We start from the raw sequence: 16,311 nt of genomic DNA, 5'->3' as shown, positions 1-16,311 counted from the left end.
GCTACTGAAAATTTCTGACGAGCCGAAATCATTTCGGCACTACAGCGCCGAAACAGCGGTAAAATAGGAGTATGAATCGGCCCTTAGACACACACAAGACACACTTGTGTTCCTGTGTCTTCTGTGTGTCATGGCCGCGCCTCAATGCATTTCCAATGGGAGTCACATGGTTTGAACTTTGAAGACATAACCTTGTTGCATGCCCAACTATCAAAATGTAAAGGATAAAGCAAAGCTCTGCACGTACTGTGAGATAAAACATGTCTATGACACGGAAAACTATGTACTGTATAATCTGTAAAAAAATAAACGATCCTTGTGTGCCTAAATTAGAGCTGGCATACTTGGTCTGCATATTGAGACAGGTAGATATGTAGGCACGGTTGGGTTGAGGAGGATAGAGTATGTAGTCTGTGTGATCTAAAGGAAATTGAAAATGAAATGCATTTTGCTTTTTTTTTTGTCCATTCTACAACTCTATTAGGGAGAGACTTTTTAATAAGATAGATCCAAATCATGAATTTATATGGATGGAGGACTTCGAGAAACTGAAACGCCTATTTCAAAAGTACACCTTTTCATTTGCCTCATTCCTTGAAAAGGCCTGGTCAATGAGGAGGAGGGCCATTTACATGTAAAATGGCCACGTTTATTTGTTTTCGTTTTTGTTCAAATACTGTACCAAATATGTATTCAATAATGCATTTTGGAATTTGAACGGGAAGGACTGTTTCAACGTACTTTGTTAAATGTGTCATGTAATCCCATATGGGATGGGCCAAAGTGGCATGACACGGAAATAAATATTTAATTCATACACCACCAAAGTTTTATTCATTACAACTTGTCCCAGATTGTAGCTTTTTAACATGAATGCACATGATGTATGCACACTAGGTTTGGGATCTGGACATACATTTGAATCGGGAGGAACCGGATCCAACCGGATCCAACATGACGGAACCGGAATGGGTTCCATCACATTTGGAAGCGTTTCTGGAATATTGAAAAAAATAGCAGATCTACAAGCTCATAGCGTACGTATGTGGTGCAAATACTTGAATATAGCCTATATTCTTTCAGAGCTAACGTTTTGAACTCAAATCTTTGATCCTGGGGGGGTCCCTGGAACTACATGTCCAGATGCGTTTGAGAACGACTGACATAGAAACAGGTTTTTGTGAACACTGTCAGGATGTAGAAGACATTTGTAGAATCGTCCTCAGGTCTAAAATGCGTTAAAGACATATTTGTGGTTATGTGAACTTCACGTCTGCTATACCGGCGGTGGTGGTTGTCAAACTCTTTAATTTCATGAACCACCATAACTCTGAGAGTGTGGACAAAATGGGACCAAATGGACCCGTTTGGTTCCATTTGTACACTCTCAGAGTTACATACATGTAAGAGTCCATTTGGAGCTCCCCAAAGGAATCTGTAAGGAACCCGAATAGGCGCGAGCGCACGCACGCACTCACACACACACCTTGCCAATGAGCGTGTGTCCCGTGAGGTTCTTGATGAAGACGTCTCTCTTCAGACCATCGTCAAAGGGAGGGTAGGTACCTGGAGGGCTGCTGCTGCTGATCCCAGGGTCCTGGAACACACCTTGTTCATCAAACTAATACCTTTATTCAATGCATTATGAAGAGATTTTAATAGACATACACAGCTATTTATTTATACATATACATACGTGTGTGTGTGTGTGTGTGTGTGTGTGTGTGTGTGTGTGTGTGTGTGTGTGTGTGTTTTAGAAGATTGTAGAGCAGCTATTTTTGCTATTTTGTTTGTGATAGATATTGTTGCATGACAAAGTGGTTGTTCATACTAATTCATTAATTAGTACATTAGTATACTAATTGATTTTGTTTTGGTCAAACTTTACATTGAGTCACTGATGTATAAAGAAAACCATTATACATTTTTTTTTGTGTTTCTCTATTCGTCGATTAATTGAAGAAGTATCTGTAAGAAAACAATGTATAGTTTCAGACCTGAACGCATGTAAAGGCAGTGACGTTTGATTCAAGGTGCAAGGCTGACATCTCCTGGACAAATATGGTTACTGACTGAGTGTCAGTCAGCTTTCCTCTTGTTCCAGCAGAACTAACTGCACTAATCATCGATAATGAGGTTTTTATTGGATTTTATTGCTTTTATTACAGCTTCAGCTTTCTTTCTATTTTGAACAGATTGTATGCTTCTTTTGTAGCCCCTTGTTTTAATAAAGTTATTCATGTTGTTTTGTAAAGCATCGTTGAGTGCCTAGAAAAACGCTCTACAAGTTTGATCTATTATCATTCTTGCTGCTATTGTTATTATAATAATAATAATAATAAATATAGCTGCGAGCAGCGATAAGGCGGGACCAAGGAGAGGGAGAGAGAGAGAGGAGGGTGGAGAGAGAGAAAGAGAGAGAGAGGGAGATAGATATGCACAAATAAGAATGACAGGCTGAGTTGTCACTACCCAGATTTGAACCAGTGACACTGTGGTCCAAAGGCGAGAGCTCTACCGACTGAGCTAAGCAGACACTGTCAGTTGACTCATTCTATACAATAACATCATGCAGTATAGGTATTAGCTGCCAACCGTATTTGGAAGACGTATTAGTTGCATGAGAGGTTTCACAAAACAGCATTTTCGTTGGCTCATAAAAACTTCATTTTTTCACTTAAAATAAATCTGTTACGATTTTTTGTTCGTTTAAGTCCAAAGTTCAAGTGTAGCCGTTTTTGTACATTTTGATCAAAAATTCTGGGAGGAGATAGATTTGAAATGGTTTTCATATAATTCAAAATGGTGGGTAATGTAAAGGTCAGAGGTCAAAAGTCAGAATACGAAAGTTGTTCACCATGAGGAGACAAATATGTGTATCAAAGTGTCATTGCCAACGGTCAAACGGTTCATGAGATATGCAAGTTCAAAGTTTGCATTTTCAGTGCTATAGCGCCACCATTTGGCCAATGGTCATGGGCTTCACATGGTCACTGTTTGGCATGGCCCTCTACCAGATTACAGAGTTTCGTAAAAACCGACTGCACGGTTCAGTCAGAACAGCTATCACAAAACAGCATTTTCGTTGGCTCATAAAAACTTCATTTTTTCACTTAAAAGAAATCTGTTACGATTTTTTGTTCGTTTAAGTCCAAAGTTCAAGTGTAGCCGTTTTTGTACATTTTGATCAAAAATTCTGGGAGGAGATAGATTTTAAATGGTTTTCATATAATTCAAAATGGTGCGTAATCTAAAGGTCAGAGGTCAAAAGTCAGAATACGAAAGTTGTTCGCCATGAGGAGACAAATATGTGTATCAAAGTGTCATTGCCAACGGTGAAACGGTTCATGAGATATGCACGTTCAAAGTTTGCATTTTCAGTGCTATAGCGCCACCATTTGGCCAATGGTCATGGGCTTCACATGGTCACCGTTTGGCATGGCCCTCTACCAGATTACCGAGTTTCGTAAAAAGCGACTGCACGGTTCAGTCAGAACAGCTATTTTTGGCGGAAGAAGGAGAAGAAGAAGAAAAAAAAACACAAATACAAGAAGTGACCAAAGTCACTGCGTGTCTTCTTGGTCCCTTAATAATTATTTATTAAAATTAAAGGAATTTATTATGTTCTTTGTTGTCCCTTTTGAAGACGTCTTAGTGGGATTAGAACGCACTTTAACCCATTTTAGGCGGGAACCCCTTTTGGTGTTAGCATTATGTCATGCTTTAGATATTACAAGCTCAGGTCTACGAGCTTGTAGGTCTGCTATTTTTGAAAAATCAAAGAACGACTGACATAGAAAGATAGCTTTTTCAGAAAACTGTTTTTAGAAGGATTTAGAAGACATTTTTAGAATCTGATCTCAGGTCAGAATGAAAACTTTCAGGATGTAAAAGACCTTTTTAGAATCTGATCTCAGGTCAGAATGAAAACTGTCAGGATGTAAAAGACATTTTTAGAATCTGATCTCAGGTCAGAACTCAGAATGGGTTATTATGTTACAGACGGTTAGGGTTATGATGATAGCCTGAGCTAACGTGTTCTAGAAGGGGCGGGTCGTGGCACACCCTGATTGGATCTCACTGATCTTGTAATTATTTGTTTGGTCCAAAATATTGTGTGTGTCGTCATGATTTGTCACGACAAGAGTTGGCTTCGTACGACGCTTAAAAGGTCTTTCAATAAATAAAATTAAGAAATGCCTATGGGGAAAAAATGCATTGCGATTCATTTCCTGGGCCACTCGTCGTTCTGAAAGGGGGAGGGACTGCGACGCTCTATTATGACGTATGAGGTCAAGGTCAAGGTCTATCTCACCAGGATCAGGACGTACTTCATGCCCCTCTGGTGGAGCTCCTGCACCATGTCTGGGAGGTCCCCAAATCGCCGGGGGTCAAAGGTGAACACCCTGCGTTTATCCGCGTAGTCCAGGTCGTTCCACTGGACGTCCTGATGACGCAACGCGACACAACACAATTTAGGCATTTAGCAAGACGCTCTTAATCCAGAGCGATTTACAGTAAGCAAGAACACCACACGGTAATAATACGTCCAATGCATCACAACACAACAGCAGCATTTCAGAAGAAGTGGCTGCTCATGAAAACCTCTCAAAGTGGCAGAGCCGACCTTGTGCCAGTATAACAGAGCACACCTGTATTCAATCAGTGTGCACAAAGCACTGAGTGAATTAAATAATAGTTTATAAAAACCTTTTTTATCTAGATGTTATACAGGTATATTGAGCAATAATAATGTGTGGTTGTTGTCAAGGTACACCCGGACTTGTCTCACAGTGAACTGTAAGAGTTCATCACATGTAAACAATTTATTAGAGCTTATACTATGATGTTTACCAGAGGCATGCGCTGTGCCACCTCCTTACCAGGGGCATGTTGGCATGGTGCATGCGCTGTGCCACCTCCTTACCAGGGGCATGTTGGCGGCGTGCATGCGCCGTGCCACCTCCCGCGTGGCGTTGGTGGTCCGGTAGCCCCAGCGACACAGGTGGAAGCCCAGAGACCAATATGGAGGCATCATGGGATAGCCTGTGAAGACGACAAAGCCAGGCCCTCATTTCAATATATTTTTTGAAACCATTTTGACCCGAGATCAGATTCTAAAAAAATGTCTGTTTGAAAATGACAGTTTTCTGAAAAAGCTATGTTTCTATGTCAGTCGTCCAAAAATAGCAGACCCACAAGCTCATACACGCCACCGAGTCTGCTATTTTTCAGTAGCTAAAGCATAACATAATTGTTGGAATTCAAAATGCTTTTTTGTTTATTTTGTTTTATTTATTTAAACAAATGAATGATGAGTATGATGTGCGCTTCTTATATCATGACGTCATGGCAATCAGTCAGTCAGAATGGTGGGTGGTTGTCATGGAAACCCTTATTACCAGTCACTGTGATGGCACTCAGGTACGACAGGGGAAGACGACACAGCTTTCGACCGTGCGTGGTCGATGGTTCAGTTTGTTGTTTGTCTGTAAGTTTACACCGTTTATTTAAAGTTTGAATACTACTGCTGCGAATATGGATGTTCTCAATAAATGGATTGACATAATCCAAAAGAGATTCAACGACTGGATATTGAATTAATCACTGCACGCTTCAAACTAACGACTGGATATTGAATTAATCACTGCACGCCGTCAAACTAAAGTTCAACCCAGTCGCCCTGCTGTTTAGCCTAGAAGTACAGGCTTCACAATAATGCTAACACCAAAAGGGGTTCCCGCCCCCAGAATGGGTTAAATACACTCATCATAGGAGAACTTGTGATGAGATGCCCCTCATTTAAATACACACACGTGCACTAACAGTCCTTTAGTATGCATTATGTCTACAATACATTAACCATGTTAAAAATGTCAAAAGCAAATTGGCCTGGGCCGTGGCTCAGCGGTCCAGGCACCTCGGCTGGTAATCCAGTCTGGCAGTGTGGAGTCGAGGGTTCGACTCCCGATCCCGGCGGCCTTTACTGCATGTCACCCCCCCCCCCATCTCTCTCCCCATTCCCTGTCAGCCTACTTTCATCTATCCCTCTACAAAAATAATAAATTAAAGGCGAAAGCCACAAAAAAAAAAAAAGGAAAAACAAAATGTCACACTAATTACAACATCTGGCAACTGGACGCAGGTGTGGACCCGAGACCCCTAGTCTGAATCTGCCCTTAAAAGATACTTTTTGCAGCTAATAGCTCTTTTGTTAAAAAGAAAAAAAAGTGAAAGTGAGTGAAAGAGATATGGGGTGAAATGGGGCAGGGATGGAACCCAGGATGTTTTTTGATTTAGTGGGAAGTGTGCACTGGTTGAGAAACATGGTTTTGGCTGACAGAGCCCCCGATAGGTTCAGTCAGTGTGTGTGTAGTTTTGACCACCGCACGCACGTGACGCACCGATGACCTGGAGGTACTGTCGGACGACGCTCTGGGGGTCAGGACCCAAGAAGACGTAGAGGTCCAGGATTCCACCGATGGTCACCCAGGTGAGAGCAGGAGCAGGCTGCAGGATCACCTCTGTACTCACACAGCACAGGAATAACTACATTACAGGCTGCAGGATCACCTCTGTACACACACACACACACACACAGCACAGTTAATAAGTACATTACAGGCTGCAGGATTACTATACAGAACAGACATTCAGTTCAGACATTTACATTAGTAATAATGACATATCCTCATACTAGGGGTACATGAACAGCACTAATATGGGAATGGGAAGCTCTGGCAGAGAAGGAAGACTATACTCATGACATTAATGAAGATATCCAAGCATAAAGTGACATCCCAGTAGTACCCATGACATTATTAAAGTGATGTCCAGGTTTACCCATGATATTAATAAGCGGATATTCAGGTACCCATGACATTAATAACGTACCCATGACATTAAAGGACAACTTTAGTTTTTTTCAAGCAAGGTTCATGTTTTAGGTTAGGTTATTAGATAAAGTAAAAGATGAGTGTTAATCTTTTTTCATTTGCTGCTTTCTTTCGTTTTAGGGATTTTAGCTGTTTTTGACAGGGGGTGGGGGCATTCGAGCATGGGGCTAAATATGTATTTTTTAACACAATTTTATGGTGATTTATTTTTTTATGGTTTACTATAGTCCTAATAAACGCCAGGAAATTACATCTGGCCACAGAAGATCACAGGATCTACTGAATGTGAAGGTAGCCTACTGGGGGAAGGCTTATACTGTGTGTGTATAGGCTCAATATGTCAGTTTGTCACATTCAATAGATCCCGTGATCTTTTGTGGCCAGATGTAATTTCCTGGCGTTTATTAGGGCTATAGTAAACCATAAAAAAATAAATCACCATAAAATTGTGTTAAAATATACATATTTAGCCCCATGCTCGAATGCCCACGCCCCCCCTGTCAAAAACTGCAAAAATCCCTAAAACGAAAGAAAGCAGCAAATGAAAGAAAATGAACACTCACCTTTTAGTTTCTCTAATAACAACCTAAAACATGAACCTTGGTTGAAAAAAACTAAAGTTGTCCTTTAATAAGCTGATATCCAGGTACCCGTGACATTAATAATGTACCCATGACATTAATGAGCTGATATCCAGGTACCTGTGACATTAATAACGTACCCATGGCATTGCTGTTGAGCAGGAAGACTCCGTGGGCCAGACCATCCTCCTCTTGTACCAGGTAGAATGGATGGGAGCCGTACAGATTAGCACCGCTCTACAGACAATAACATGAAATAAACAACTATATCTGTACCGTACCTTTCTTTTAAATCAGAACGTGGAATGGTTCATGCTGATCATTTAGCAAATACGATTATTTCTGTTATATTTCACACTGCTTCGCTTGTCACTAAAGGTTCCCATTGAGATCAGAGATCTCTTTTACAAGAGACACTGGATATGGAGAGATGAAACGTCACGTGACATGAACCCATTTTGGCGTTTGGTGTTGTTTTACTTTAGCTATTGAAAAAATAGCAGATCTACAAGCTCATAGCGCGGCACCGAGCTTGTAGGTCTGCTATTTTTTAAAAGCCAGTGCAAATCTTTGAATATATATTCGTTCAGACGTTTTTAACTCAAATATTTGCTTCAACATATTTTCAGATGGGGATCGGAAAATTGTCATGATTTAGGAAGACATTTTTTAAATTTCGACGTCAGGCCTAAAGGGGTTAAGAGATGTGCATTTGTTGTGGCGCCAACTCCACAGACTCACGCGCTGTTGTCAGATTTGGATTCAGATTTTACGGGGGCCAGTTTCGAATTGCAGCCGTCCGTAGGTGCCCTTTGAGAGCAGTTTTGAAGGAGTCAAGGGATTCACATGTCTTAATGACTGTTAGGTAGGGCGTTCCACATTTTGGTGGCATAGGAGCGAAAATAATTTAGTCCCTTGCTTGTGCCGAATCTGGGTTGTACATGGTTTGTTGACTCACGTGAGGGGCCATGTCTCTGTTCCACAGCGTGAGGGAGGTCCAGTTGAGGTCCAGGACGAGAGGGGCGTAGTGCTCCCCCAGGCCAGTCACCAGCGAGGAGGCCAGAGCGGTGGACAGCTGCAGGTACTGGTCAGCAAACAGCAGCGGAGCCACCGTGCTGTTCACGCTATAGTGACCGCCGGTCCGAGACGCAACAGGAAGGACACACGCAGCAAACAGGCAAACAGGAGAGATACATTAACTGTCTTCTAAATCCAACCATTTTTTTCCCCTGAAAAACCCATGTTTCTTTATCAGTTGTGTTCACACCATTTCATGCCAAGGACGCATAGAATGATATATATTTGGCCACAGACCCCCCCCCTCTTAAAATATGTTGTTCCAGCGACCACCACCCCACCCAGAAGCAAAGATACGAGTTAAAAACGTTGGCTGTGAAAGAATATATATTATATATATTCTTTCACAGCCAACGTTTTTTCGTTTTTCGTTTAAAAAAAATATATATACACTCGGTGCCGTGCTATGAGCTTGTAGATCTGCTATTTTTCAACAGCTAAAGTATAACATAATGCTTAAAAAAAAAAAAAAGGGGTTCCCGTCCTGAATGGGTTAAAACCTCACTGCAGAAATGTGTCATGTGTGAATCTCAATAACCTGAACAAGTACTGTACGGAACCAGTGTTGTTTTTGGCAGCAAATTTTGATTTGAGTTTTTAGTCATATTCTCTTGAATATAGTTTTCATTTAGCTTTAGTTACATTTTAGTCAACGGGAATGTCTTAGTGTTAGTCTAGTTTTAGTCGACTAAATCTGCAGTTGATTTAGTCGAACAAAATGTATTTTGGCGGGCCTTGATGCCGTCGTCGAAAATAGCCGATCTACAAGCTCACAACGCGTCGCGTTGTGAGCTTGTAAATCGGGCTATTTTCAGCATGCAACTAATTGTAAAATGACATACTGGATCTCTTGTCCACTAGTCCCTTCCTAAACATTTTAGTCTAGTTTTTAATTTGTTGACGAAATTGTCAGTATATTTAGTCTTAGTTTTAGTCATCATAGCTTAGCTTTTATTTACTTTCCATTTTGTTTTTGTCAGTGGAAAAGGGTAGTCGACGAACATTTTTCGTCTTTAGTTTTAGTCGACGAAAACAACACTGTACGGACAACAGTACTTACATGACCCGTCCATTGGATCGACGGCGTACGAGGAAGCCAAAAGGTTCAGGTTGGAATTCAACGGTGTAGAGGGGGTTCTGGACATCAGTATGAATGTCATCCTCATGGGGGAGAGGAACCTCGTATCGCTGAGATGAAGGGTCCTTTATCTGGAGGGGAACACAGCACGGTAACTTGTTAACCCATTCTGACCTGAGATCAGATTCATACGAAGGTTTCCACTGGACACACACTGGTCTGATGAACCCATTCTGACCTGAGATCAGATTTAAAAAATGTCAGTCGTTCATCGATTTTTCAAAAATAGCAGACCTACAAGCTCGTAGCGCGCCACTCGGTGGCACGCTATGAGCTTGTAGATCTGCTATTTTTCAATAGCTAAAGCATAACATGATGCGAACACACAAATGGGTTCCCGTTCAGAATGGGTTAATATGCCTTTCCAGCTGGGAACACCTCTGTGTCATTTTAGTTGTTGTCGGTCAGAAACTAATTATCTCCGAGTTTGTTTGGTTTTAACAAACTTAACACCCTACTTGATCGTACTACTTTGTGGGGGCGGGCGGCTGTGGCTCAGGAGGTGCCAATGCCAATGATCCGTGGGTCGGAGGTTCGAATCCCGGCTCCTCCTGTCCACATGTCGAAGAGTCCTTGGGCAAGACACTGAACTACACTGCCTCCAATGAGTCGTTCGGTGTGAGCCTTGCCACCATTGGTGTGTGAATGTGGGTAGTGAGGACGCTGGTGCTGACTGTTCGCCGCTTCACCTCCCAATGTATGAATGAATGAACTATTGTAAAGTACTTTGAGCACTTGGAAAAGCGCTATAAAATGCAATTCATCATTATTATTACTACAGCGTCCCGCAAAAGTATCAAAAGCAGCAGATCTGTGAGCTCAAAATGCGACACATTTTGAGCTTGCAGTTCTGGCACTTTTGATACTTTTGTGTGATTCCTGAAAAGTAACAGATTTGGAAAACGGGGTGTCTTTTCGTGCTTTGAATAACTTAAGTACTCTTTTATACTTATCCAAAATGTTTTAAAAAAAATAGTAAAAGTGACATATACAAGCTCACAGTCACAACACGTCACAAGAAAATGTAGATCATCCTCACAGAAAGATAACAATATCGATAGAGGTATTTTGTAAAACAGATAGTGAAATGTTTGTGATTTGGTCCCCCATTGACAGGCCTTAGAGATTACTGTATAACAGTGCGTACTCCATCTCTTTCTGAAGTAAGGTAAGAATAATATAGGGCAGAGATAAGACAGCCAGACCCTACAGACAGACTGACAGACTCACGGTGAGGTGCAGGCGACCGTGGCTTTCCTCCATGACCTCCAGACGGAGGGTGGCGACCTCCCCGGGCAGGTAGGAGGTGTGGGAGGAGCGCGTCAGGGCGGCAGCCTGGCCTCGCGCGGTGGGGGTGAGGGGTCCCATGCCGTAGCCACCGGCGTACGCCCGTGGATAGAAGCACCACGGTGGTCCTCCTCCTCCACCACCACCAGACAGAGGAGCGAAACAGCAGCCTCTCCCTTCACACTCCCCCTGGCTAAGGGCTCTGTCCCTGGCACAGTCAAACCTGTCCTCCAGGGCCATAGCACAGGTGTCGTCATCATCGTCGTCGTCGTCTCCACTGGGACTATCACGAGTGTGGGTTCGCCCTGAGTCCTGTGTGTGCTGGTGGTGCTCAGGACCGGGGCCAATGTTGTTATCCAAAACATACCCTCTCTCGTTGCTCTGTAGTTTTGCTGAATGGATCAGACGTCTCACAAATGCAACCACAGGGTTTTGCTGTGCACTGGTTGACTTGATCTGTCTGATGATCTCGTGTTCAGGACAATATCTGATGTACAAACATGTCAATAATAATGTCAAAGTGAGCAGGATCATAGCTGGGGCCGGCGACGAAGACAATACAGCCATGCTGTGAATATTCTGTGCACTCAGCATGTATAAACTGTGTTTAATAGTTTGAGTAACGTTTAGGAATGTGGAACTATTTTACTGTTACAGGTGCAATCAGACACTGCTGCTGAAGTTGGCTGTCGTCATTAGCTCCCCCAAACATTATAAACGTCATCATTCCACTATTCCAACAGAAGACAAGATAATTACATCTGTATCAGACTGCACTTTGTATATTTACGTGTCGACGCAAAAGCAGAACTTATAAAGACCATTTAATTCTGTTAAGCATGACCAAAACATCCACTTAGCTTGTGGCGTAGTGCCAGCCTGCTAACAAGCTACTGTCTAGTGAGCCTCAACTGCGCATGTTTCCTTCCATGGAGCAGTGGAGCGCCATGTCGTCGCCCCTACGGTCTTCTCTCTTCTCTTCGCGTCTCGTCCTCTTTAGAGTCAGACAGTCCTTGTGTGTAGGGAAGCCACCGTCCCCCATTGAATGGTGAGAGGAGACTTCTGCGTATTGTGTTCTATTCCCCCTATCAGGTAATTATGTGTGGGGGAAACTAGGGGTTACGTATGTAACCAAAGTTATATAACAGCGAGCAAGGCTGCTCACTTATGGGAGTTTGCGCCCCCTAGCGTAAACACAGAAGCATTATATAAACTCACAGACAATTTTGGCTGGGACTTTGAGACGTGATGACGTTGAGAACCGCCCACCGGTGCGCTAGTATAAAAGCGCGTCAACGTCCCTTAGTCTCCATTCGATAACAATTGTTCTCTTCTCAAGCAACAAGAAGGGAATCCTAGTGAGCAGCCTTGCTCGCTGTTATATAACTTTGGTTACATACGTAACCCCTAGTTATATTAATCAGCTTAGCAAGGCTGCTCACTTATGGGAGACTTTATTAACTCCCTTATTGTCATCGCGAAGTCTGGACCCTTAGGGCCCGTACCATCTGTGAGCAAGGACCACAGTACGTCCCCAAAAGGACTACTGCCCCTCCTTGGGAAAGCCAACCAGGCCCAGGTCTGTCATAAGCGCCTAAGAGGAGCCGACAGAACAACCAGCTCAGCACCCTGGAGAAAACCAATGTCCCCCCAGGGAGCCGAGTCACTCCACTAACTGGAGGCCACGCTCAGGACCGCATGCGCCATCGGCGCTGCTGTCACATCCAGCCTATAGAAGGTGGCAAAAGTGGAAGACGATGCCCAACTTGCAGCGGAACAAACATCCTGAACAGAGACCCCCCTACAGAGGGCCCAGGATGACGCCATACCCCTCGTGGAATGCGCCTTCAACCCTATGGGAGGCACTATATTCCTACCAGAGTAAGCCCGCTCTATAGCCTCCACGATCCACTGGGAAAGCCTAATCTTCGAGATAGGCAGTCCCACAGTCTTGGGATCCCAGGAGACAAACAGCTGTGTAGTCTTCCTTGTCGCCTTAGTTTTGTCCAAATACAACCTCAATGCCCTCACCGGACAGAGGTTATGCCTCCTCCTCTCCTCCTCAGAGGCAAAGGGGGGCGGACAGAACGCCACCAGGTCCATCGGTACCAGGGTAGCCAGGCGGTTCTTAGGTAAAAACGCCGGATTGGTCTTCATGACCACCCTAGCATCCCCATTAAACCTCATGCATTCCGCACTCGTGGACAACGCATGGATATCACCGACCCTCTTAGCGGTCATCAAAGCTTATTAACAACGCTGTCTTCAGCGACAATAGCTTCATACCCAACTCCTCCAAGGGCTCAAACGGTGGTCGGGACAGAGAGTCCAGAACCAAAGCAAGGTCCCATGAAGGGACCAAAGACCTAGTCACCGGAAGGAGACGACTAGCTCCCTTCATGAACTGGCGTACCAGCGGGAGCTGGCCCACCGTCTTGTCCTCAAACCGATGTGGCAGGCAGAGATAGCAGCCAGATACACCTTGACAGTACTAAAGGCTCTGCCTTTATCCAAGAGGTCCTGGAGGAACGACAGAACGACCCTCACTGGCGCTTGAAAAGGCACCACTTGAGCTGGTGAACACCAGTCCTCAAACAATCGCCATCTCAAATCATGCGCAACAGAACCCTGCCCGCGAATATTTGAAGTGAAAACACCACCAAATAGCCGTCCAAAGCACCCAGGCCTAGAAGCGGCCTCACGCCCCCCCCCCCCCTTTCTCTTGCGAGAAAGCAGCGGGGTAACACCGGTGCCGTCCTGCCCTATGGACGCCCCATGAATAGCCCATCCTCTCACAAGAGGTGGGTGCACAGGAGCCCTCATTCACCAATGAAAAAGCAAACGGGCGTGACCTACCGGGCCTGGGACAGCTCCCGTAGGAAACTGACCCAGTCGTGGGTTATACCACCCCACACATCGGCTCACGCCCTCCAAGAAGTTTCAGGCGGTGACAGCGTCAGTTCTCATGTATTATTTATTCAAGAAAAAACAATACAGAGCAGATACAGAAAACAGAAAAACAACAGTAATACTACAGAAAATGTACAGGGGCTAAGAGCGTGCACATTTCCTGATCAACCTCCATTCTCCCTCCGAGGACCGAGGGTGGGGCCCGAGACCCCTACCCTTATCGAGGTCCCTCATAGGGGAAGGAGGTGGGGCCAGTCCCGACCGGCCATTATCCCTAGAGCGTGGTCCAAAAGGCGAGGTCCGAGACCCCTCCCTGACAAGCCCGGGACCGCAAGGCGGAGGGGAGAGAGGCAAAGACGTCCAGTCTGGCCCCCTACAGCTGCCCCCATCGGTCGTGCCCCTCAGGAGAGCACGTCCCGTAGGACGGGGAAGGGCGTCGGCCCCCCACTCCGAGACGGCCCTGATGGCGCATCACGGTCGGAAAAGCCACGCCGTCCACTCCAACAGCCCTCCTGGTCGAACTTAGGGGGGTTATGGGGACCCCTCTCAGTCTGCCCTGGCGGAGGGCGGGGGTCACTCTAGCCTGCACCGTCGACCCACGTCCTAGGAAGGCCACCGCAGCGACCAGAGGGAACGCCACGGCCCCGTGCAGCAGGGGCGAATCCACCTGTTGCACGTCATCCACGTTCCCCTGCCCGGCGACGTCGGCCCTGTCGAAGGCGACGGGGACCCCGTTGTACGGCATCCCCTCATCCATCACATCCACCGGTCGTGGGGGAAGAGACGGCGCGTTGCGGATGCCGGTCCGCGGGGCCGGGATGGGCCCCGCCCGGGGGGCAGTCGTCCTCGGAGCCGCCCGAGGCAGTCCTCCGAAGAACCTCGCCGTGGGTTTCGGGGTTCCGACGACCTGCCGATTCTCCGGCCTGTCGAAGTGCATCCGCACTTCACGGAGGCGCGACTCCCTAAGGCCAGGGGACCTCATGCTGTTGCACGGGGTGCAGGAGGGGCCCTCCCCCGTGAGGGCATTCTCCGCGTGAGCCGTCCCCAAGCAGTAGAGGCAGAGACTATGTCTGTCTCCTCCCTCTATGAAACCCCTGCAGGCCTCCAGTGCGCAGGTCCTCCGTGGAGGGCCTCTGCGGGACCCCCGTGCCGCAGACATTCCGCGCTGGGCCTCATCCTCTTTGATCTGGACGAGGGCGTCCCGTTGGGCCTGGTATGCCCTCTGTGTACGCTTAATCCTACATCGTACGATCATGTCAGAGAAATCCAGGCAGTGTGTACACCGCCCCGGTTTCTCCATCGCCTCCACGGCGTGGCCGTAGCCCAGACAGTACAGGCACTCGTCGTGCCTGTCGGCCCGGGCGATCAGGCCCGGGCACGACCTGCAGGTCTTCTGCGGACGCTGGCTGTCGTCGTCCTCATGGGCGCGACGTTGCCGACGGCGGGCTCTGGTTGCCACAGACATCCTCAGCTAGGATGTAAAGGAAACAATAAAGCAGGTTAGTATCCAGTCATGTAAAGTGGGTAGGACAGAGCTATCACTAGCAGTCGCGAAAGCCGTCACCTTATTGAACAAGATACAAGCGGGGACTCAAGACAGGGCTGTCGCCAGCTACTGTAGAGGCGCCGCGGGCGTGTGGGGGCTTAGCAGGGCCCACAGTCCGTCACAGCATGGGAACCACATTGCACCAGCCCTGTGCTGCCCGGGTCAGTGGGCAGACACGTTAGGTGGAATGCTAGGAATGAACATCACTAGCTGGAGCAAAGGAAACCGAGGTCACGAGAGTGATCCCCAGGTTCGGTGAGCAGTTCCCGCGAGGTCGTCCGCCGATGGGGGGGGGCCCGAGTTTGGCGAAGCCAAGACAAGTGTGCGGTCATCAACCAGGCAAGCCAGCCACAGACCTCCGGTCATAGGCAGTCCCCACCAGCAACAGCCCGACTCACAGGCTAAGAGCCCGTCCATAGCCATCATCAGACCGTCACACAGCGTGGAAATCAATTGTTTCCTGAGGTCGCCCATCCGTGGGGGACCGTGCTGGCATTGTCCAGGTAGAAAACCCGGGGCAAAGTTGACAAGTCGGAGGCAGCCACCTTCCCCTGGAAACCAGGAGGCACGTGACGGGAGCCGTAGACCAGACTCGCCGGTGTCACAGGAGAACAGGGCCATCCATGGCCGTTCTCACAGACCGTCACCCGGCATGGAACCAAGGCGGCGACGTCTAAGTGGAAGCCGGGGCGAAGCCGTCAAGCGCCATTCATTCCTGTCAGCCAGGAAACACGCGACGGAGGCGGTAGCCAAGCATTCGCCGGCCCATAGAACGAGGGGTTACGAACGTAACCATCGTTCTAGCCATAAGCGAGCGGCCTTGGTTACACATGTAACCTCTAGTGGCGGCCAACCGGCAGCCACGTTCAGTGAGGG

At 46.5% G+C, this 16,311-nt stretch overlaps 1 protein-coding gene across 1 annotated transcript in view; it reads right to left on the bottom strand.

Moving 5' to 3' along the window:
- The window catches only part of LOC308323490 (lysosomal alpha-glucosidase-like), a gene marked incomplete at both ends in the record, with an annotated part of 33,386 nt that extends 21,365 nt beyond the window's left edge, over positions 1–12,021 (bottom strand). The window contains 9 exons of the mRNA XM_080775218.1: positions 1,487–1,597; positions 4,316–4,447; positions 4,928–5,046; positions 6,405–6,524; positions 7,618–7,714; positions 8,436–8,601; positions 9,615–9,763; positions 10,923–11,371; positions 11,892–12,021. Of these exons, the coding sequence (XP_080631344.1) occupies positions 1,487–1,597; positions 4,316–4,447; positions 4,928–5,046; positions 6,405–6,524; positions 7,618–7,714; positions 8,436–8,601; positions 9,615–9,763; positions 10,923–11,371; positions 11,892–12,021 (1,473 nt within the window). The remainder of the gene's footprint in view (positions 1–1,486; positions 1,598–4,315; positions 4,448–4,927; positions 5,047–6,404; positions 6,525–7,617; positions 7,715–8,435; positions 8,602–9,614; positions 9,764–10,922; positions 11,372–11,891) is intronic.
- Between the last annotated feature and the right edge of the window lie 4,290 nt (positions 12,022–16,311).

The sequence above is a fragment of the Protomyctophum bolini genome (genome assembly GCF_963924005.1).
Source record: "Protomyctophum bolini genome assembly, chromosome: 11".
NCBI lineage: Eukaryota > Metazoa > Chordata > Actinopteri > Myctophiformes > Myctophidae > Protomyctophum > Protomyctophum bolini.
Note: the sequence above shows the minus strand (reverse complement) of the source record. Positions and strands in the feature narration are given on the sequence as shown.